Source organism: Electrona antarctica, assembly GCF_951216825.1.
Source record: "Electrona antarctica genome assembly, chromosome: 3".
NCBI classification, from domain to species: Eukaryota; Metazoa; Chordata; class Actinopteri; order Myctophiformes; family Myctophidae; genus Electrona; species Electrona antarctica.
The window spans coordinates 56292318-56317484 of NC_136808.1; the positions used below are offsets into that span (position 1 = coordinate 56292318).

Consider the following 25167-nt stretch of genomic DNA (forward strand, 5'->3'; position numbering starts at 1 on the left):
GGAGGCCGACATATGTAAAACACATTTTGTAAAATTACTCCTTCAGATTTTATCCAAATTTCACGCAAATCGGTACACATGCTCTCCATAGTCATGTGATCAAGACGGGTTTGTTTGATTTCTCATAATCCACCCTCATTGGCTACGATTGGCTTCTAAACTTTTCAGGAGTAGCCCACTTTGTACCCGTTTTGTACAAATCGCCACAACTACTCAACGCAGCGTCCGATTGCGGTGAAACTGTGCATGCATATTCCCACTAGGCTGAGGAAGAAATGCCACTTGACAGTTTTCAAATCAGCCTCATGGTGGCGCTACAACAGGCCAAGCCTTGTCTCACAGGCTTGGCAGCGGTGGCCGAACGGATTGCGGAGCGGTCTTGATACCGGAAGGTCGCCAGTTCGAATCATCGGTCCGACACGTTAAAACACACACACACACACACACACACACACACACACACACACACACACACACACACACACACGTTTATATATTACTCCTAAACATTTTGCCAAACATCACACACACTCCTATCCTCCTGGTGGAGACCTGTGCCCAGAAGGGCACTTTTTCTAGTTTTTATGTATTTTAAGCCTTTTCTTTTATAGTTTCTATACGTTGGGTTATCAATAAAGACTTATCAGCTCAGTCAGTCTTCAACCTTTTCATGTCCAGCTGGGTCCGCTACATGCTTGTAGATCTGTTATGTTTGCTACTTTTCCATGAGAATGATATCATGAACTATACACTACAGCAGAGACGGGCAACTTTGACGATGGAGAGGGCCACTATATTTCCACACTCACTCTAGAGGGCCACAATCACATTGCATATTATAGCCTAACGTCGTAGCAAAAAATAGCCGATCTACGTACAAGCTCAATACGTGTCGCAGTGCAACGCGTGGACCGCATTAAAGGGGCATTCCACTCATTTTCAACATTTTACTATGTCATTAATATACCTTAGAGCTGTTGTGTGGAAATAATAAAAAGGTCCCCCCATTCTGTGTTTCCTAGAACTAGAGGTCTGAAAAAAATCATTAACATGGTGAAACGCATCTTGATGATGTCATCAAGATGTGTTTCACCATGTTAATGCTTTTTTTCATAATTACAGTTCTAGGAAACACAGAATGGGGGGACTTTTTTATTATTTCCACACAACAGCTCTAAGGTATATTAATGACATAGTAAAATGTTGAAAATGGGTGGTTTTCCCCTTTAAGTGATTATACACTATAGAATTCATTTAAAAAAAAATAGATTTCAGCCCAACAGCTGATAAAACAGTTCCCGTAGTGACAGGTGATTTGATGTGTTTTCAGGCTAGAAAAGGGTAATCCTGTCAAGTGTCAACACATTGTTCCATTAGTTAAACCAGGGGTTCTCAACGTTTTTGGCCGGGGACCCCCGGAAATGCTTTGGCAATGTCTCGGGACCCCCGCCCTGCACCCTCCCGACCCCCAATATAAATTGACTGCTACAATAACCTTAACCCATTTTGGGCGGGAACCCCTTTTGGTGTTTTAAGCATTGTTATAATTTAGCTATTGAAAAATAGCAGATCTACAAGCTCATAGCGCGCCACCGAGTGGCGCGCTACAAGCTTGTAGGTCTGCTATTTTTGAAAAATCGTGAAAATAAAAAATTAAAAACACTTTTTTTTTTTTTGAAACATTTTTGGGGACCCCCTAAAATAATTTGGCGACCTCCCGAGGGGTCGCGACCCACGGGTTGAGAACCCCTGAGTTAAACCACCAGAACACAAGCAAAACCATTTACAAGTTGAACTTGTTATTTAGGTAATTTAGTTTAATAATTTAATTTAGGTAAATAATAAAAGAGGTTTCATTCAATTCAAAATATAGCCTTTATTGTCCTAATAAAACAAAATTAAAAACAATTATTTTACAAAATATTAATGAGCTGACCATTTTGTAGTGAAATATTCCTTGGAGCTGAAATGTTGATCTCCCTAAACTAAGAGTGCCCTCTAGTGGTGTAGTGTGAAAAGCGCTTACTCCTGGTCTTCCCAGCCTTCTTCGGAGAAGATATCAGCCTGACGTTTCTGAAAGTTGCTTCTGAAGTCTTCATCAAAGTGTTGAAGGTCATCTTCACGGAACAAGCCCTTCAAATAGAGAATGCTTATGCTAATTAGTATGAAGAAGTAGGGCATTAATTTCGAAAAGAACATAACAAGTTGAAATGCGGAGAGATACAAGGTTTCTGCCCAAAATAATAGTGATAATAGTTTAACCCATTCAGGACGGGAACCCCTTTTGGTGTTTTAAGCATTACGATATGTTAAATACATATTATATATGAAAACGTTTGAGAACCACTGACATAGAAACATAGATTTTTTTCAGAAAACTGTCAGGATTTAGAAGATATTTGTAGAATCTGGTCTCAGGTCTTAATAGTTTAATAATCCATGGCCTCCTACCTTAGGAAAATATCCCAGTAGTTTAGTAGCATGATGTTTAAGGAGGCGTTGTCTCTCTTCTTCGATGATCTGCCTGCGTATAGCATCTCTCTCCTCTTCCAGTGCTTGTTCCTTAGCCTCATGTTCCTTTAGTTAAGAGAGAAATAGCATTAGTTCAAAAGGACTTTAACTCAAACAATGTTACCTCTAGTGTAGCCTCGGAAACCCAGACGGTTTTTTTTTCCAGGGAGAAAAAAGAACCTCTAGTGAAGCACCGACAGAAAATGTAGTGCAAACGGACTTGCACTACATTATGGGTATTTCTATTTGGGTATAAAAAGCCCTTCATTAGAGATGTGCCGCCACCCAGCCCACCCTGTTGAATCATTAGAGATGTGCCGCCACCCAGCCCACCCTGTTGAATCATTAGAGATGTGCCGCCACCCAGCCCACCCTGTTGAATCATTAGAGATGTGCCGCCACCCAGCCCACCCTGTTGAATCATTAGAGATGTGCCGCCACCCAGCCCACCCTGTTGAATCATTAGAGATGTGCCGCCACCCAGCCCACCCTGTTGAATCATTAGAGATGTGCCACCACCCAGCCCACCCTGTTGAATCTTCATTAGAGATGTGCCGCCACCCAGCCCACCCTGTTGAATCTTCATTAGAGATGTGCCGCCACCCAGCCCACCCTGTTGAATCATTAGAGATGTGCCGCCACCCAGCCCACCCTGTTGAATCATTAGAGATGTGCCGCCACCCAGCCCACCCTGTTGAATCATTAGAGATGTGCCGCCACCCAGCCCACCCTGTTGAATCATTAGAGATGTGCCGCCACCCAGCCCACCCTGTTGAATCTTCATTAGAGATGTGCCGCCCCCCAGCCCACCCTGTTGCATCTTCATTAGAGATGTGCCGCCACCCAGCCCACCCTGTTGAATCTTTGAAATCCACTCTGTTCTGTTTGCGAGCATTATAATCCAACCAATATGTTTATGGGCGGCTGTGGCTAAGGAGGTAGAGCAGGTCGTCCAATGATCCCTGGGTCGGCGGTTCGAATCCCGGCCCCTCCTGTCCACATGTCGAAGTGTCCTTGGGCAAGACACTGAACCCTACATTGCCTCCAATGAGTCGGTCGGTGTGAGCTTCATGCCACCATTGGTGTGTGAATGTGGGAAGTGAGGACGCTGGCGTCGACTGTACGCCGCTTCACCTCCCAATGTATGAATGAATGAACCATTGTAAAACGCTTTGAGCACTTGGAAAAGCGCTATAAAAATGCAATTCATCAATGTATCAATTATTAAAAATAAATAAATAAAATGTAATCACATAGATTGGGGACACACACTGTTAAGCCCAAACCACACCAAAGGGTCGGGTTGGGCAAAACGTTTTTTAAGGTAGACCACACCAATGCAACTCATTGAGTCTTTGATTAGACATTGGTCTGTTATAGAGCGGAGCGGTCATTATCCAGAAAAAACACAATCGGCTGAATTTGCCGATTGACCAATCAGAAACAAGCATTCAACCAAGCCGTGTAATAATAGTTAATAACAGAAGCATGTGTACCCTGTCAGCTTGGTGCTGTTGGAGAACGTTAATAGAAGCATGTGTACCCTGTCAGCTTGGTGCTGTTGGAGAATGTTAACAGAAGCATGTGTACCCTGTCAGCTTGGTGCTGTTGGAGAACGTTAATAGAAGCATGTGTACCCTGTCAGCTTGGTGCTGTTGGAGAACGTTAATAGAAGCATGTGTACCCTGTCAGCTTGGTGCTGTTGGAGAACGTTAATAGAAGCATGTGTACCCTGTCAGCTTGGTGCTGTTGGAGAATGTTAATAGAAGCATGTGTACCCTGTCAGCTTGGTGCTGTTGGAGAATGTTAATAGAAGCATGTGTACCCTGTCAGCTTGGTGCTGTTGGAGAACGTTAATAGAAGCATGTGTACCCTGTCAGCTTGGTGCTGTTGGAGAACGTTAATAGAAGCATGTGTACCCTGTCAGCTTGGTGCTGTTGGAGAACGTTAATAGAAGCATGTGTACCCTGTCAGCTTGGTGCTGTTGGAGAACGTTAACAGAAGCATGTGTACCCTGTCAGCTTGGTGCTGTTGGTTAACAGAAGCATGTGTACCCTGTCAGCTTGGTGCTGTTGGAGAACGTTAATAGAAGCATGTGTACCCTGTCAGCTTGGTGCTGTTGGAGAATGATATTTAATAGAAGCATGTGTACCCTGTCAGCTTGGTGCTGTTGGAGAACGTTAATAGAAGCATGTGTATGTACCCTGTCAGCTTGGTGCTGTTGGAGAACGTTAATAGAAGCATGTGTACCCTGTCAGCTTGGTGCTGTTGGAGAATGATATTTAATAGAAGCATGTGTACCCTGTCAGCTTGGTGCTGTTGGAGAACGTTAATAGAAGCATGTGTACCCTGTCAGCTTGGTGCTGTTGGAGAACGTTAATAGAAGCATGTGTACCCTGTCAGCTTAGTGCTGTTGGAGAACGTTAATAGAAGCATGTGTATGTACCCTGTCAGCTTGGTGCTGGCTGCGTCTGTCCTCCAGTAGCTGCTCCACAGCTCGCTTGTGCTCCAGCTGCTTCATGCGTCTCTTCTGGGCGTTCATCTGCTCGATGCGATCGTCCTCCGCAAACTTCTCCATCATCATTCGACGGAAGGCCTCTTCCTCCTCCTTCTCGGCCTGCTTCCTCATCTCCTTGAAGGCCATCTGCTCCCTGCAGGTCTGCTGGAGCATGAGCCTCAGTCGGATCTGTTTCTCCATCTCTTCCTGGTAAACATGTTTGAAACTGATGTCAAAAACTGTGCATGATTTCTCTTTTTCTTATTTTAACACACATTTTTGGTCATTGTTTCAACAATATGTGTATATTTTATACATGTTGTTACCGATGTGTATGTTTAGAAAACGAATAAAAAACATTTAAAGAGGGAAAACTGTCAGTGGTACTCAAACATTTTCATGTCAAGTACGTCAACCCCCATAAGAGAAGTAAGAATTATGAAAATTATTATTATTTTATGTAGTTATAATTTAGCCCCAAGCTCTTGTTAATACTTTTCCTTGGTTCAATATGCCTATTAAAATGCATATAATAATATAAAACCCAGAGACACCCTTAACCAATTTTAGGCACGTTATAGGCTTGTGCTATTTTGTTTTATACAACACGTTGCATTGCGTTGTGAACTATCTTGGCTTTCATGGTCAACCTCGCTTTCAGTGATTGTGACTTCACGCAAAGACTGTACTTGGCTTTCACGATGAAGCCAAGTACAGTCAATGTACAGTAATGTGTGGAGTGTCAATTAACATATGATGAAAACAATTTGCTCACAATCTCTTTCTGTCTGACAGCCTCTTCTCTCTCCTCCAGGTAAAGCTCCTCGCGGACACGGTCCATCTCTTCACGTTGCTGTTGTTCCATCTCCATCCTCTCAGTGAGCTGTGAGGACCAACAACACACAGCTCAACACTTTACAACAGTGCAACAACCAACAACCACCTGAGTACCTGCTCGTACAACACTGTCACACAACGGAAATATAGCCGATCTGCAAGCAACATGTTGCGGCAGTGAGCTCGTAGAGCGGCTATTTTCTGCACATGACAGTGTACCAATACCAAGGGGCCAGTGAGGCGCTCCAACGTTGAAGCACTGGGCCCTAGTGGTAAGAGGAAGGACTGCAGGCGGACCCGTGCACGGACACGTAGGACCATCACTCCCTACGTCACCCATACGTCACCCCGGACCTCAAATTTGAGGTACTTCCGGCAGTCTTCCGGGTGCTTCAAAACACCACTGAGCAACTTCATCGAAATGAATAGCTTGGGGGCGGGGCTAGTGCTCCAGTTCGGTCTCTATCCTTTATATACTCTATGACCAATACGTATGCCCGACGGCCACTATATTGGTCTTGGACAATATATGGACATACTGTATACCGATGACAACTGGGACCTCCATATTTGGGAATAAAAGGGACAAAGGCAGACAGATACAGAAATCTCCATATGGCCACAAAAAGGAAACATACAGACGTACGGGTACAACTGGTACACTCACAATGGGTATATAACCATACAGACGTACGGGTACAACTGGTACACTCACAATGGGTATATGGAGCATTCATTCAACTGGTACACTCACAATGGGTATATGGAGCATTCATTCAACTGGTACACTCACAATGGGTATATGGAGCATTCATTCAACTGGTACACTCACAATGGGTATATGGAGCATTCATTCAACTGGTACACTCACAATGGGTATATGGAGCATTCATTCAACTGGTACACTCACAATGGGTATATGGAGCATTCATTCAACTGGTACACTCACAATGGGTATATATATGGAGCATTCATTCAACTGGTACACTCACAATGGGTATATGGAGCATTCATTCAACTGGTACACTCACAATGGGTATATGGAGCATTCATTCAACTGGTACACTCACAATGGGTATATGGAGCATTCATTCAACTGGTACACTCACAATGGGTATATATATGGAGCATTCATTCAACTGGTACACTCACAATGGGTATATATATGGAGCATTCATTCAACTGGTACACTCACAATGGGTATATGGAGCATTCATTCAACTGGTACACTCACAATGGGTATATGGAGCATTCATTCAACTGGTACACTCACAATGGGTATATGGAGCATTCATTCAACTGGTACACTCACAATGGGTATATATATGGAGCATTCATTCAACTGGTACACTCACAATGGGTATATATATGGAGCATTCATTCCCAGCTCGTATCATTCGGCGGTCACCGGTCTAGTTCAACAAACTAGGTGCCATTAAGTTTGTATGCTATTATAATAGGTTTTCTTTACGGTTATCACTTGGCAAAACTCACTCACATACAGTAATAGTCATCTACCCCATTTTGGGGCGGGAACCCCTTTTGGTGTTAGCATTATGATATGCTTTAGCTATTGAAAAATAGCAGATCTACAAGCTCATAGCGCGCCACCGAGTGGCGCGCTACGAGCTTGTAGGTCTGCTATTTTTGAAAAATCGAAGAACGACTGACATAGAAACATAGCTTTTTCAGAAAACTGTCAGGATGTAGAAGACATTTTTAAAATCTGATCTCAGGTCAAAATGGGCTAATGGTAATAAAACTAATTTAAAGGCATTTTCTTTTTTCATTAGCATGAATTTCAAACTATTCAAGACTTTTTCAGCACTTGGTGGACACCGTGAATAAACCTTTCCAACAATAAACACTAGGACGATGTATTTGCGAGACCCATGATGTTCTTACCATTTTATGCAAATGTTCTTTGGCCTGCTCTCGCTCTCGGACTTTGGCCATCCTGTCCTCCTCCAGCCGCTGCTGTCGGCTGGCGAACTTCAGGATGCGTCTGTTCTCGGCCTCGATCTTCTGCTGCTCCATGCGTCTCCACTCAGCCTGCTGCTCCTTGAACTCCTCGATGTACTGCTGAGTGGCTCGCACCTTCTCCAGCTTCAGCTGTTTCTCCCTGCAGAGGCAGTAAAGGCCCCATAAATAATAAATAATGGTGCATTTATGGAGCGGACATAGAATACGCACATCGACAGGCTGGGTGCTGGGCTAAAGAAACTTCAGTAGGTATTGGATGGAGCCCACACACCACAAGTACAAGAAAGACGTTCTTTATTGAACATTCTGACAACGTTTCGATCTATTTGATCTTCATCAGGTCATCATGACCTGATGAAGATCGAAACGTTGTCAGAATGTTCAATAAAGAACGTCTTTCTTGTACCTGTGGTGTGCTCCATCCAATACCAAATGGTGCATTTATGCCAGGTTGAAAGTGGTAAACCGTCGCAGCACTATTGGACTGCACAGTCCCCATTTAATATGCTACTAGATTAATTGATTATTTAATTATCTGTCTGTTTTATTTCTTGGTATATTAACTGTGAACCCCTGCATAATTCTTTATAACAATAATAACAACACATTATAAATCATTTTATAATTACTTAGATAAGATCATAATACTTCATAACTGCTGGCCACATTTGGAAGGAATCATCACATTTTAATTCATTATAATAATAATACTCTTATAATGTGTTATAATCACTGTTATAATGAATGATAGTGTGATTACAAGTCATTAGGTGGTCATTGTGTGCTTTAAGTAGAGTGGAAATAAAAACCATTAAAACGAGAACACAAAACATTTCTGCCTCTACCTCCAGGAATGTCATTACTTTACTACTTACTGTAACTATGATCCTTGCAAAAGCATTAAAATACTTGACCTCATAAGTCATAAAATGCTGTATAAAGTGTTATGATTACAAGTGTTATTGAAGCTAACAAAATGTGACACAAGCGACAAAAACATAAATATAGTGCAGTGGTTTTCAACCAGTGGTTTGGGGACCACCAGTGGTCCTTGAGGTGGTTCCAGGTGGTCCCCAGTGGTTTGGGGACCACCAGTGGTCCTTGAGGTGGTTCCAGGTGGTCCCCAGTGGTTTGGGGACCACCAGTGGTCCTTGAGGTGGTTCCAGGTGGTCCCCAGCTAAATGATGGATAGTCGTAACCAAATGGACCCTTATTAGATATTTAACTCTTGAGAGTTAAACACCGGCATTACAAGAAGTCTACACAATATTAGAGAATGTAAAATAATTGTTATTTTGATCAACGTTTTCCTGTTATGGTACCAACATCAATACAGCATGGAATTGTGGACAAAATCTGATCCAACGACACCAAAACATTCAGAGTTCTGGGTCTGAGAGGCTAAATCTCATCAAATGGTGGTCCGTGACTCAAATGGCCCAAACCACTGATATAGAGAAAGAGAGGGAGACTAACATCTGGTCTTCCTCGTAGATCTTCCTGACGATCTCGTCCACCAGGAGCTTGTCTTTGAGGAACTCCTCGTAAGCCTCTTGTCTCCTGCGCTCCTTCTCCAGCAGCTGCTGCTCCAGCTCCTTCTGGTGGCGAAGCAGCTCCTCGTAGCATCTCTGCTCCTGCTTCTGCTCCTCTGCGGCCGCGCGCTCCTGTTCGCTCCTCATCCTGCGAGTGATGTCTGCCTCCTCGCGCTAAAGTCACAACATGTCACAATACATGACAATTGGCTGGGTTTCACAAACGCATATGGTGTAAGACTTGTAGTGCCGCACATGCTCCGATGCCCTCATAGGCCGCACACATGCTTCTGCTAGTTTGGCCACTTCAAAAGATGCTGAACCTTAAAATAATAACGCAGATCGCATTGACAACTTGTAGATAGGCAAATTTCGCTGCGGAACATTCCATAGAATACATGCAGGCTTCTATGGAATCCAAATGATTGAAATCAGTCGTGGCGACTGAGAACTTTAAACTGAAACTGTGCTAATGTCACAACCTGTCACAACACATGAACATGACACTAATGTAATGTAATAATAATATTTATCTGGATGATTTGGACAACATCAAAAACTATTTGTGAACAAATACCACATTATTGATTAACACCTCATTTTTCAAAATTTGCTAAAATATCTAAATTAAGCCATCAAATTAAGCGGATACCGTCCTAAAGTCGGCTCTTCGGTGCTACTGAAAATTTCTGACGAGCCAAAATCATTTCGGCACTACAGCACCGAAACAGCGGTAAAATAGGAGTATGAATCGGCTAAAGGACACATGATATATTTTATACCATCGTTTTACCATCGTCTCAAACCTCATGGCCTCCTTCTCAGCAACCTGTGCAGCTCTTTCCTTGTTCACATATGCAGTCTTGAGCTTCAACTCCAACTCTCGAAGTTCAATACTAAACATAATAAAATAAAAACAAATTAATTATTAATTAATTAATGAATTAATAAATAATGTTAGATCATAATAATAAGAGTACAGAACAGAATGATTACATGGAACAAATTGCACACTCCAAAAGATGTTTTCTATTTACCTTTACACATACATACATACCTGTTCTCTTTAACATATTGCCTCATTTTCTCATCTCTTTGTGTCTCATGGCTGATCCGGGCCAACTCTTTGGCCATTCGCTCCTCTTGTTCAAGTTGCTTTTCCTTGTTTATTCTCTCCTCCTCTGCCTGGAAATTAGTTTTGAAATTGATTTATATTTTATATATATAGCCCGACCCGACCAGACGCTAATTAGTCGGGCCGGGCCTCGAGCCGGACCAGTTAGGGCCGGGCCTTAAATTTCAGGCCCATTGAGAACTCTAATAGGGCCAGATAATATGGGGGCAGGGTGTTGATACTTGAAACACTGCTTTTTTCTGTTCTGTCTTTCAACGCTCACTACCCAGGCGGTTGTAAGAATAAGTTACATTTAAAGTGACAGTTAAAATGTGTTGTCCAGCAGATGGACAAAAACAATGGTAAAATACATAGTATAGTAAATAATGGTGCAAAGGAATTATTTAAATGTAGCCTGTGTCACTAAAGTGAACAATGCAATCATTCACAATGTACTGCTTGTGCAAAATGGTAAAAAATAAATATGAATATTTTTAATGGGACAATAATGCATGTTTTTGTGTTTGAAATCTTCCAAATTAATCTGATCCAAAAATCACACTTGTGTGAAGTGAGGGGCTCCTTTTACCATGATGAACATGTAGGTTTTCAACCTTTTTCAAATCAAGGTCCATAATTTATTCGGCATTTGGCCTGAAAGTTTGTACGGAAACAAATGTTGTGATGCTGAGTGCCAGTCTTTGGTATGACCTGGCTGGGGATATTACAGTCAGTGTAGATTGATTGGGGTCCCAGAGATAAAACATTGTACCAAATAAGGGCCAGTGGCCCAATTAATGCATATCAAACTGGGGGTCCTTCAAATAAAAAGGTTGAGAACCACACGATATTCCATTTTCGGTTGGCGCACTGGATGAACTACAAGGGTGCCTGCCTGCGCAAATCAGCATCTTTAGGTATGCACGGACATTGTGTCAGTGTTATGTCAGATCAGAGCTCGCCAGACTATATAAGTGTTATATTTCCTTATATATCTCTACTTTATCCCAGGTACAGACAGCCAAAGAGTGAGAAACGTGGTCGTTTCTGTACATAATATCAAGATTGCGGTATTGTAAAAAACGGATTGGCCAGATGAAGGCCGTAGACGACAGCACCACTGTGAACGACCAGCAGCAGCTGGACCCGAGTGGGAAGCTGGTCATCAAAGCCCAGCTGGGCGATGACATCAGACGCCTCTCCATCCACAACGAGGAGATCACCTACGACGAGCTGGTGCTCATGATGCAGCGCATCTTCCGCGGCAAGCTGCACAGCAACGACGAGGTCACCATCAAGTACAGGGACGAGGACGACGACCTGGTCACCATATTCGACAGCTCGGACCTGTCCTTCGCCACCCAGTGCAGTCGAGTCCTCAAGCTCACTCTATTCGTGAACGGTCAGCCGCGGCCCCTGGAGTCCGGTCAGGTGAGATACCTGCGAGGGGAGCTCATCCAGCTGAGGAACAAGGTCAACGGCCTCCTGGACAGTTTGGAGCCGCCCGCCGAGCCTGGTTTGGCCGCCGCGGCCACAGACAGCGAGCCGGTGGAGGAGACCGAGGGGAAGACCATGGCGGCCGAAGCCATGATGAAGCAGGCCCAGATCAGCTTCGACCCTTTGAATACGCAGGGTGAAGAAATCAACGCCAACGTCATGTCGGCCTTCGGACTGAGCGAGCGGCACCAAGCGTCAGCTCCCGCCGGTGGTGCAGTCGAGGAACAGCACACAGGAACCCCAGACAGTGAAGCCTCTTCCACAGCATCTGCAGCCCCGCCGGCTCAGACCCAGACACCATATGCAGGAGTACAGCGGGGACCCTCAGGATCCATGGAAGGGGTGCTCCAGCAATACTTACAGCATCTACCCGTACAGTATATAGAGCCCCAGCAACAGCATCCACAGGCCCAGCAACAGCATCCACAGCCCCAGCAACAGCATCCACAGGCCCAGCAACAGCATCTACAGCCCCAGCAACAACATCCACAGGCCCAGCAACAGCATCCACAGGCCCAGCAACAACATCCACAGGCCCAGCAACTGCAGCAGCAGCAGCAACTGCAGCAGCAGCAGCAACTGCAGTTCCCAATGTATAATCATGTACGATTCCCGGTCTCGCATTTGCAGGCACCACCACCTGCCCCTGCTCAGGCTCCAGCATCAGGCTTCCAGGGTGGCCAGCAGCAGCCAGCGCCACCCCAGGGAGCTCAGCAGCAGCAGTATCATAACTACACCCCGGCCCCCACAGTCCTTTACGGCAGCATGACCCCCAATGCCACCAACTCCACCCAGACCCACCCAGGGTACACCCCTCCTCCAGGCGGCAATGCCAACCCCCCGTCACCAGGGGCCACTATTACTAACCCCTATGCGGCCAGGTTACGGCCAGGTTACGGCCAGGGATACACTCAGCCAGGCCCTGGATACCGCTAAAACCAACAAAATACATATCACATCGGCCATTATCTGACCTTTTCTTTTTGAGGGGCGCAAGCTTTTGTGTGGACAAAAAAGCTTTTGTCCACACACAGGTAGTGATTTGTTTTATGGCGTCGATATAACCACTCGTTTCACCACTTTCAATCTGGCATCCCTATTTTGGACATGCCATTATAGGAGAAGATCTTCAGAAGTGTTCAAACTTTCAAAACAAAGATCTACATGGACACATTTAAGTACTTAAACTAGAAGTGCCCCTCGGGGGACAGGTCTCCACCAGGATTGATATTTGGATCAAATCTGAAGGACTAACTAAAAGTGTTGCACATAAATGGGCCTCCTGGTGGCGCTCAAAGGCAGAATTGAAAAATGCAGGCCAGATGTTTTTCCTTGGGCTGTAGGGAGTGTGCACAAGTTTTGTGCATACAAGGTTTTATGCAGATACGTGACTTGGCCTGTTATAGCGCCACTGTAAGCGCCATTTTGAGTCTCCTAATTGTGGCCAATGATGTCCACTGAGGGGTGTGGTCAATGTGAAGGTTGGAAGGGTATTTAATCAGGTCTCAATCAAGCAGCAGGTGTTGCTGACAAGAGGCAAACAGTTTTCAGACTGTGTTTAGGAGGCTGTTTGGATCATGTACGTTTATTGCATTTATTTATATGTATGCTGTAGTGATTAGGCCTGCAGAGACAGATAATAAATCCTCATTATACCAACTCTACGCACATGTCTGGACATCACTTCCTGGAGCACACGTCTTAACTATACAACCCGACTGTCGGCAACCAGTAGTGCCACAAATTTAGGATTTGGGCGCTACATTAGGTCTGAAAACTGTTTGCCTCTCGTCAGCAACACCTGCTGCTTGATTGAGACCTGATTAAATACCCTTCCAACCTTCACATTGACCACACCCCTCAGTGGACATCATTGGCCACAATTAGGAGACTCAAAATGGCGCTTACACATCCCTACATCACAAAACCCTGCCGATGATGCTTCTAGAGGACTGAAGGCAGAAGACCTGGTCAAACAGAGATGGATCGAAAGCCCAATATTTCTATGGGAGACTGAGGAAAAGTGGCCAAAACCTCCTATAGATGTGAACATCACTGCTGACGACCCAGAAGTTAAGCGAAATCTGTTGATGAATGCAACTGTTGTTGATGCTGTGAATGCTACTCACCAGCTGATAGCCTATTTCTCTGACTGGCAGAGGCTAAAGGTTTCAGTTGCATGGGTCCTCAAACTAAAAAAGGTCCTGCTGCTTACAAGTACTGGTGGTATTGGATCACCTATATTGGACGTGCATAAGGAAATGCAAGCTGTGAGAGCTTCACTGGGAAGCCAGACATTGTCGCTTGACGATCTCTCAGAAGCGGAGAAATCTATCATTTCATTCTGTCAGCAAGAGAGATTCCACAATGAAATCACAGCCATAACCTCTGGAAAACCGGTACAAAAGAGCAGCTCCATCTACAAGTTGGATCCAATAGTAGATGGGAATCTGCTGAGAGTTGGGGGTCGACTGAATAAAGCAGCTTATCTAAGGACCAACACATCGCAAGCCTTATCCTCCGGCATTATCACGAACAGCTGGGTCATGGAGGAAGGAACCATGTACTTTCCACTGTAAGGAAAAGATATTGGATCACGAACGCCAATTCTGCAGTGAGGAAAGTCACCACCAAGTGCAGATTCTGCAGACAGTACAGAGGGAAAACTGGCGAACAAAAAATGGCAGACCTGCCCACAGAGAGAGTGGTTCCAGATCTCCCTCCATTCACAAACGTTGGTGTGGATTACTTTGGACCCATCAGCGTGAAAAGAGGACGTAGCATCGTAAAGCGTTATGGAGTGATCTTCACTTGCATGGCAAGTAGAGCTGTTCATCTGGAGGTGGCTTACTCACTCGATACAAGCTCTTGTGTCAATGCTATCCGCAGATTCATCTGTAGGAGGGGTCAAGTTTCTCACCTAAGATCAGACAATGGTACCAACTTTGTGGGAACTGAAAGAGAGCTAAGAGAGGCCTTGGCTTCATTCGATCAAACCCGTATTGAAAGGTCTCTAGCACAAAGGGGAATCAAATGGAGTTTCAACCCACCGGCTGCATCTCATTACGGTGGTGTATGGGAGCGTATCATCAGAATGATCAGAAAGATCTTAAGTTCAGTGCTTCGCCAACAAACACTAGATGATGAAGGCAGCAGCTCCACGACCAAAGAAGACCAGCCCCAACATCGCTGAGCAGGTCGTCGAGGCCATGTCCGCCTCCAAGGAACGGAGCAAAAACAACATGTCCCTGACTGGTCAAGAAGAAGACACCTGAGTTGTTTAAGCAAGTCTCTGACACTCATACACCCTCTCTAAGTAGGCCAGTTTATGTTTGCAATTTTGAATATTGCCTGAGTTATGAATGCTTAAAAGGTTTTGAATTTTGGTTTTGTTGTTTAATGGCTCTTTGTATTTTTTATGTTTTTGAATTGCTCTGTTTTCACACCAGTAGCAATTAGGGGTGGGTGTGTAAGCGCCATTTTGAGTCTCCTAATTGTGGCCAATGATGTCCACTGAGGGGTGTGGTCAATGTGAAGGTTGGAAGGGTATTTAATCAGGTCTCAATCAAGCAGCAGGTGTTGCTGACAAGAGGCAAACAGTTTTCAGACTGGGTTTAGGAGGCTGTTTGGATCATGTACGTTTATTGCATTTATTTATATGTATGCTGTAGTGATTAGGCCTGCAGAGACAGATAATAAATCCTCATTATACCAACTCTACGCACATGTCTGGACATCACTTCCTGGAGCACACGTCTTAACTATACAACCCGACTGTCGGCAACCAGTAGTGCCACAAATTTAGGATTTGGGCGCTACAGCCACCATGAGGCTGATTTAAAAAATGTCAAAATGTCCTCAGCCTAGTGGGAATATGTGTGCACAGTTTCACTGCACTCGGGCCTCTGCGTTCATGATTTTCAGCATTTTGTACAAAACTTTGGAAAGCAATCTTAGCCAATCAGTGTAGAATCTGAGAAATCCAACAGACTCGTCTTGATTGACTACAGAGATCATGTGTACCGATTGTGATTTGTGTCATTTTGTTCGAAACGGACCAATCATGCGAGCTTTGGAGACCAATCTTAGCCAATCAGGATGGAATATGGGAAATGGTGCACATCCGTGTTGATCACATGACTATGGAGATAGTAGTGTATACCGAATTGCGTGATGTATGGATAAAATATGTACGAGTAATCTACAGAAATGTGTTTTGCCAAAATCGGCCTCATGGTGGCGCTATAACAGGCCGTTGTGGAATATTTGGGGCAGAGGTTCGTCTTTGGCATCCAGGAGTGTGTGTGCAGTTTGGCATGGATGGGGCAACGGTGCCGGAGATTAGCTGGTACCGGATGGGCGGACGGCCTGGTGGAGACAATAACTAGTTCTGTTACTTTTTTTTCTTCTTCCGATAATTGCTGATCTACTAAGTAGATCAGCAGTTTTCAACCCTTTTCATTTCAAGTTCCATTAGTTATTCAGCATTTGAGCCATTTGATGACATTTAGCCTCTCAGATCCAAAATTATTAAAAGAATATTTTGTTGTCGTTGAACAAAATAACAATCCTACATTATCTAATAGTGTAGACTTCTTGAAAAATGAAGTAATGCAGTTTAACAATAATTGAACGGGTCCATTTGGTTTTGTTTTATGCTCTCAAGAGTTAATGATCTAATAAGGATCCATTACCAACTCTCCATCATTTACCTGGGACCACTGTACTAGATTGATGCCAACTGATGCAGGGGTGCATGACCCACGCATGACAGGGGTGCATGACCCTAGGTACCTGGCTCGTCAGTTTGTTGTTTTGTTTGTCCTGTAAAAACATTTAGTCACTATAACAAACGCTGTGCCTAGCGAACATGTTGGGGAATATGTTCGGCCAGTGTGTAGCTGTGATCTGTGCTCTGGTGATTCTGTTGGACATTGCAAACGCGATCGGAGCAACGCCACGGAAACCACTGAACAATGGGTGGCCCACGACTCCCGTTTGTACCCGCGAAGACTTGCAGAAATTCCACCTCAAGTCATGTTAGTGGGATTTCATCTGATTTTATTAAAACAAAAAATACTTTTTGTGCCTCTGCTGATACTAAACTAGACGGGAGAAACAATCTTGACACAGGATGACTCCCTCAAGTTGGGCTGCTGTAGACTAGGATAGCATCAGGGAGAGAGAGTTGGGCTGCTGTAGACTAGGATAGCATCAGGGAGAGAGAGTTGGACTGCTGTAGACTAGGATAGCATCAGGGAGAGAGAGTTGGGCTGCTGTAGACTAGGATAGCATCAGGGAGAGAGAGTTGGGCTGCTGTAGACTAGGATAGCATCAGGGAGAGAGAGTTGGGCTGCTGTAGACTAGGATAGCATCAGGGAGAGAGAGTTGGGCTGCTGTAGACTAGGATAGCATCAGGGAGAGAGAGAGAGGCACTAAATGATTCTTAAAAGAAGTGACGACAGTGACAACACCATTCAAATTAACTTAGTAAAATGGTAAATGGTGCATTTATATAGCGCCTTTATCCAAGGCGCTTTACATAGATTGTGCATTACATTCACCCATTCACACACGCATTCATACACCAATGGCGGCGGAAACCATGCAAGGCACCAACCAGCACATCAGGAGCATTTAGGGGTTCAGTGTCTTGCTCAAGGACACTTCGACACTAACTCTGGGGGAGCCCAGGTTCGAACTGGCAATCTTGCGGATCACAACTGTGTCCCAGCCTTACTCATCTGCGAAGAGAAAAGCCTGGTCACAACCTAAGGCAAAGTGTATCGGCGGAAGTGTCGGGCCGGAACATCCGTCAGATGCATTTCCCCCGGATAACGTATTTTCCGACCAATCACAACAGAATTTTAAAGCATCAACGTCATTTGTATACTTCCGCCGATACACACTACAGTGTAGGTCTTGCCCACCGTGCAACTACCGAGACTAAACGTATTGATTCGCTGGTGGGCAGCGGTGGCCTAAGGGTTAGAGGAGTGCCCTTGTTGCCGAAAGGTTGCCGGTTCGATTCCCCGGACGGGCAGGAAAAATCTGGGTGGGGAAGTGATTGTCATCACTCACCAACACCGCTGAAGTGCCCTTGAGCAAGGTACTGAACCCCCAACTGCTCCCCCTGGAGCTGCTTAGTGGCCAACAGTATAAGACTGTGGTTGTACTGGTCAGCTCCCAGGTTTTAATGTGTGTGTGTGTGTGTGTGTGTGTGTGTGTGTGTGTGTGTGTGTGTGTGTGTGTGTGTGTGTGTGTGTGTGTGTGTGTGTGTGTGTGTGTGTGTGTGTGTGTGTGTGTGTGTGTGTCTATGTGCAGGGCGTTGCTGAAAATGAGCACCTGTGCTCAGCTACTTCCCTGGGTAAATAAAGAATTAAACAAACAATGTGACGCTAACCGGAACACAATTGTTATTTTCAACGACTGGCTTTGTGTGTGCCGCCCGTGACATCATGTGCGTGGCCAAGTCTATGGACTTTTTGTATAATAATTTCTTCCGTACAGACTTTCAGGCCAAGTCAATGGCAAGTGATGGACTTCATGTCATCATGATAAAAGGTGACCCTCACTTCACAGTGTGTTTTTTGGCTCAGTGACTATCATGCTTTCCTCCACGGTGGAAAACCCGGTGACTCAGATGGTCAAGTCATTGTGTGTCCAGTGCTGTACTATTTGGCTCCACTTTTTTGTGCACGCTCCCGGAAAGCGAAGGACGTGTCTCAAAAAGATTTTTTTCTCCACATCTTATATTAAAATGCCGTGTGAGTGGACGGCTGGACGGTAGACGTTTTGATTGGACACTAGCTGTAACAAACATAATACCCGGATTCGATTGGACAGTGGGCGTCACAAATGTAACAGATAGCAGATCTACAAGCCTATAGTTATGACAAATCTTGACAATACCTAATTGCAATAGGGAGGCCAAGTTGAAACAGCCATGTATCCTGCCAAAAACAACAATCTAATATGATGACAAACATCCCTCCCTTATTCAATTACACATAGTCATAACCAAACAAGTTTAAATACCTTGACGAGAGCGTCCTCCAGGTGGCGTTCGTAGAGCTCCTCTTGAACCTTGCGTAGATGTCTCCTCTTCTCGAACCTCTCCTCGATCATCAGACCGGCTTGGACCTTCCGGTCTTCAGCCACGTGCCTCTGCTGGTCCTGCCTCTCCTGCTGACGGTGTTGCTCAGACACCATCCTCTGTCTGTAGCTCGATGTCACGTAGTTCCTGGACGCCTGCGAGAACAGAAGACAACAAAGTGAACGCCTCATTTGTATTTCATCAGCGATGTCACGTAGTTCCTGGACGCCTGCGAGAACAGAAGACAACAAAGTGAACGCCTCATTTGTATTTCATCAGCTAGACCAGTGGTTCCCAAACTTTTTCATGTCAAGGACCCCCAAATTGACACTAATTAGCCTGCGGACCCCCATTTGAAAAGGTATGCCAAGGACCCCCATAACAGAAGATTTGTACGGCTCTAGCAGTGATTTTCTACCATTTTCACCCCTAGTTTGATATGCATTAGGCTACGGACCCCCATTTAATGGGATTTCTATCTCTGAGACCCCAATTTATATTGTAAAATCAATGTTAATTTAACTCTTGAGAGTGTACACATGGAACCAAATTTTGGTTCCATTTGTACACTCTCTGAGTTACAGACCCATAAGGGTCCATTTGGTTCCAAATGATAATTTAGCTGGGTCCCCCCCTGGCACTCCCTCAAGGACCCCTGGGGGTCCCCGGACCCCACTTTGGGAACCACTGAACTAGACCGATGCAAGATTTTTGGATTCAATGCGGATTCCGATGTTGGAGAGTCCTAGAAGACCAACGCTTACCGTTGTTTAGTGATTAAGTCTTGTATAATATGTCTATTGTCTTTGTACTCGCAGAGCAGCCAGTCTGCCCTGTCTGTCTCTTTAAGAGTACAGCTGTTAGTGACCTACTAGTGATCTACTTTTAAAAAAAAATCACACCCGTGTGAAGTGAGGGGCGATATCTTATATCATCGTACATCATCATACATCATCTCATTCCGGCAAATCAGATTTGCGTCCTCACCTTTGTCTTCAATGTTTGTGTTTACACAAACACTAAAAATTGTCCATTCATTGTCAAATGCATTTAATGTTTGTGTTGGACAAAGTTTGTGTTAGCACTATATACACAAAAAGCTGGACATAGGATCGGCTATCGCCCCTCAACAATTCAGCCATGAGTTCAATATAAATATTTTATAATAATGTAGGCTAATATAACGGATTGGAGGTTCTAGCGCCCCTCGGAAATAATACCTAGGCCTACTTAAAGATGGAGTATAATAATGTAGGCTAATATAACGGATTGGAGGTTCTAGCGCCCCTCGGAAATAATACCTAGGCCTACTTAAAGATGGAGTATAATAATGTAGGCTAATATAACGGATTGGAGGTTCTAGCGCCCCTCGGAAATAATACCTAGGCCTACTTAAAGATGGAGTATAATAATGTAGGCTAATATAACGGATTGGAGGTTCTAGCGCCCCTCGGAAATAATACCTAGGCCTACTTAAAGATGGAGTATAATAATGTAGGCTAATATAACGGATTGGAGGTTCTAGCGCCCCTCGGAAATAATACCTAGGCCTACTTAAAGATGGAGTATAATAATGTAGGCTAATATAACGGATTGGAGGTTCTAGCGCCCCTCGGAAATAATACCTAGGCCTACTTAAAGATGGAGTATAATAATGTAGGCTAATATAACGGATTGGAGGTTCTAGCGCCCCTCGGAAATAATACCTAGGCCTACTTAAAGATGGAGTATAATAATGTAGGCTAATATAACGGATTGGAGGTTCTAGCGCCCCTCGGAAATAATACCTAGGCCTACTTAAAGATGGAGTGCCACGATTTCTTTCCACCCTAAAACATGATCATCAGGTATGTGGACACGCCCACCAGTTCATTAAGTATGCCTGTTTTGCCTGGTGGGAGGTGATGGGTGGTGATCCACCTGAACTGAAGCCACACCCACAGCTTTAGTTGTATGATAAAGGGGGAGGAGTTAGGGGAGGGGCTGATAGTCTGATGTCACTATTTTCAGGAAGAAACCCTAAATACAAAGTTAATACACCATTGCACATAAAAATGACTCCAGGGTGTCTAATGAAGTACTGTCACCTCAAAGACACATGAAAAACTGGAAAAATACAAAATGTGTGGCACTCCATCTTTAAGTACAGTTACAGTACTTGAGTACATGAGTACTGAGTTACTTTACACCACTGAAACTCGGTACACATCGGCTGCATGATACCAATGTTGTCAAAAAGTCAATTATATATCAGTCGGGCTCTTTGGTTAACCATCAGGTTGTTAAACACCGGCTGTCCTGACGACGCAGGACGTCACACAGGATTACTTTGTCTGATTTATATACAACTAGAGCGGTGCCCATTGGGCACTGACTGACCTACTTGGAACGATGCAAGTTGGAATGCATGCCCCGCCCAGTTATTAAGTTATTATGTCTGTCTGTGTCCCTTTAATGCCCATATATGGAGTTCTTTGTCAGGTATGCCCAAATATGGAGTCTATGCAGATGTCAGAACAACATTTGGACGTCAGAGCAGGCCAGCTCCATATATGGAGATAGAGAACCGGCTATCCGACGGACTCGACACCGGGCACTGCACTCCCTGTGGGAGTGTGGAACGCGTGTGTCGAATTTGAAGTCGGTGGGGCGAACAGTTCTCCAGTTACGTGGATTACAGACGTACGTACAGAGACTTGGTGCATAGGCTACTACCCGTTCTGCCTAGAACACCAAATGATGTAAGCAAAGCAAAGCAAAGTTACTATATTTAACTGGACTAAGCATCAGATACTTGTTTACAGCCAGGCCCTGCTCATAGAACATTTCATGGTAGTGGTTCAATGCCTTGCTCAAGGGCACTTCAGCGGTGGTAATTTTAACGTGCCGGTCCGGGGATACGAACTGGCGACCTTCCGGTATCAAGACCGCTCCGCAAACCGTTCGGCCACCGCTGCCACAAATGTAGGCCTACATTGTGGGTATAGAGCGTCGCAGTCCCGCCTCCTACCCTGGACCAGGAAATGAAACCCAATGCATTATTCTCATAGACATTTCTTAAAGTATTTATTTAAAGACGGTTACGCCGCGGACAAAGCCAACTCGAGTCGTGACAACTCATGACAACACAAACAATATTTTGGACAAAACAAATAATTACAAAGAAGAAAAACAACAAAAAAGTGTTGTAACCTGCCGTTTTTTTCTTCTTTCTAATTATTTGTTTGGTCCAAAATATTGTTTGTGTTGTCATGAGTTGTCACGACTCGAGTTGGCTTTGTCCGCGGCGTAACCGTCTTTAAATAAATACTTTAAGAAATGTCTATGAGAATAATGCATTGGGTTTCATTTCCTGGTCCAGGGTAGGAGGCGGGACTGCGACGCTCTATTAAATAGATCACATTACTGATTGGGAGGGAATTGTCCTAGCTGTCTCGCTGTAGGCTAGCTACGCTATCGAAAACATAGCGGATTTACTATACTTACCAGAGTCATCTAATAGAAGAGTTACGATATTGAGGGGGCAGAAACCTCATGCAGCCTGGAAAGGGACAAGCTGGAGTTTGAAATACATTGTTTTCAAAGAGGACGGCGCAAATAAGAGCAATTCTAGGCATGTGTGCAACATGCCAACCGTTTTAAAGTATTGTACAGTAACAACTAAAGTCTCTGTAATGTTTATGTTGTACGATTACTACAAAACAATCTAAAATAAAGGGATTTAAGTTCATTAAAGCTGGGCTGTTGCCTGTATGTTCTGCCTACTTCCAGTCCAAGACATGTCCCTATTTGTTGTCCCCGGAGAGTCGCCATTGGACTCATGATTAAGTGAACGGAGTTTTCGTAACTCTGTCTACAGTATGGCTCTGAGCCTCTGATACTCACACACACACACACACACACACGGCTATTATTTTCGTGTGACGGAGTATAAAAACAGGTAGTAGCTAGGCTACGACGGCGTCGCTTGCCGAAAACAGATTTCGTGTGTTGTTCTACAGATCTCCCTCTCTAGCCTAGTCTAGGCCTACGTACAGTGAAACCTTTCGTTAGACGAGTTTGCGAATCAATTATTAAAACCTAACGTTGACGTTAATAGCGCATGCTTACCATGTTTGCTGCAGAATTGGTCACACGGCTACAGGTGGATCGTTGTTATATAAATTAATGGGTATTTATGAAGTTGTAATTTTCTACAACAGAGACAAACTGGTGCTCATTCAAAATCTTGCTTGGCTTCCGCCTCCTTCTTTGTTGTGATTCTTGTTGTCATTGGTAACCCCGGTACGTCCGTGACGTAGCTTAAAGGGCCACTTCACCCCTTTTGCAACCAATTCTTATTTGAATGATGTTTGGGAGACAAGAAACACTTTCCTGGGGTTTTTTATGTGGGTAATTTGTGTTTTTAGATATTTTAGTATTTCTGTGATGTCATGGACATTGGTCTCACTGCTGGGTTACTACAATGACCATAATGCTATGCTGGCACGATTCATACTCCTATTTTAGAGCCGAATAAAAGTCGGTTCGGCTCTGTAGAGCCTACAATGTGACGTCATTTGAGGTTCGGGGGGGCGGGTACCTTCCTAAAGTCGGCTCTTCGGTGCTACTGAAAATTTCTGACGAGCCAAAATCATTTCGGCACTACAGCGGTAAAATAGGAGTATGAATCGGCCCTTGTCTTACTGAGACTAGACAACATGTAGTCCAGGAGTGAGACCAGTGTCCATGTCATTATGGACACTTTGAAATACTAGAATATCTAAAAGCGCATACCCACATAAAAAACCCAGGAAAGTGTTTATCGTCTCCCAGACAAAATTAAACTAAGATCTGGTTGCAAAAGGGGTGAAGTGGCCCTTTAAGACGCTCAACATTCTCAACAAGGCTACCTGTATACTATTGTTTTTCTTCAGCACAATATTTTGTCTGCGGGAGTATCTGAATCTGACTAAAACGAATTACACAGGACATTACAGTGCTACGACTACCTAGATGGGGGGTGGGCACTTTGAATATGGAAAGCAAAAGCAAAGCAAAGTTACTATATTTACCCAGGGTAACTGGACTAAGCATCAGATGCTTGTTTACAGCCAGGCCCTGCTCATAGAACATTTCATGGTAGTGGTTCAATGCCTTGCTCAAGGGCACTTCAGCGGTGGTCATTTTAACGTGCCGGTCCGGGGATACGAACTGGCGACCTTCCGGTATCAAGACCGCTCCGCAAACCGTTCGGCCACCGCTGCCACTAACATATGGGCCACTATATTTCCACACTCACTCCAGAGGGCCACATTGCATATTAGCCTAATGTCGTAGCAAAAGATAGCTGATCTACAAGCTAAAAACGTGTCGCACTACAACGCATATATAATTTAGGCCTACTTAATGGATCTTAAGATCCATTAACAATATAAACCATGTTGTCCAAGTACTAATAAGCAGCTGTTGTTGGCAGCTCATATGTTGTTGGAGTGAAAGAGATAGAAAAAGAGAGAGAGAGGAGGGAGAGAGAGAGATTTTCTTCAGAGTGAGATGGAACATATAGGAGTTCAATGACCATCACATGATTAACACCATAAGTCATTTTCTACAACTTTTATTTGTTTTACAAGTAATACACATATGCACTCGAATAAATATATTATATACATCCTATCTAAAAATAGAGTTAATCTAAATAAGGGCTACCTGGTGTCTGTGAACTAATTGAACAGTTGACTATTTACTGGCCTTAGGAATGCTTTTGTAAATGCAAGTCCTCCACGGGAAGAAGCTCACAGAGATTTCAGTGTACGATGACTTTGTTCAAATTAGACAAACTAGAATGATGCGTTTAGCATTTGCAAGTGTGGTTGCCTCTTGTCTAGAACTTTTCTTAAAATATGTATTCACTCCTTATCACACGGATTCATATAAGTGGAGATACTGATGTCATACCGGGTATGTCATACATGATAATAATGGAATGGAAAACCCCAGATTATTATGGCATCAGCATGACATGAAAACCTCATAGACCCACACAGGCGCGCACGCACCCCCCCCCCCCCCCCCTAGCCAAAGCATGCCTACCTGGGAATTTTGGCCGGGAATAGGC

At 44.2% G+C, this 25167-nt stretch overlaps 2 protein-coding genes across 3 annotated transcripts; one reads left to right on the plus strand and one right to left on the minus strand.

The window, feature by feature from the left end:
* Positions 1-1862: 1862 nt before the first annotated feature.
* On the minus strand, positions 1863-23326 carry mns1 (meiosis-specific nuclear structural 1). Of its 2 annotated transcripts, none has more exons than XM_079497532.1 (10): positions 23178-23326; positions 19010-19222; positions 10418-10545; positions 10154-10256; positions 9305-9534; positions 7751-7967; positions 5784-5891; positions 4958-5215; positions 2452-2577; positions 1863-2133 (listed from the first exon to the last, which is right to left on the minus strand). In XM_079497532.1, the coding sequence occupies exons 1-10, from the start codon at positions 23178-23180 to the stop codon at positions 2023-2025; spliced, it is 1497 nt and encodes a 498-aa protein (XP_079353658.1). In that variant the 5' UTR covers positions 23181-23326; the 3' UTR covers positions 1863-2022. The 2 variants fall into 2 exon arrangements, with proteins under 2 accessions (XP_079353658.1, XP_079353657.1); XM_079497531.1 differs by lacking the exon at positions 23178-23326 and adding an exon at positions 22554-22820.
* On the plus strand, positions 11570-12907 carry LOC306920586 (protein TFG-like; the record flags this gene model as incomplete). Its single annotated transcript, XM_079497398.1, has 1 exon — positions 11570-12907. One exon carries the CDS (start codon positions 11570-11572, stop codon positions 12905-12907), a length of 1338 nt encoding a protein of 445 aa, XP_079353524.1.
* Positions 23327-25167: the final 1841 nt, after the last annotated feature.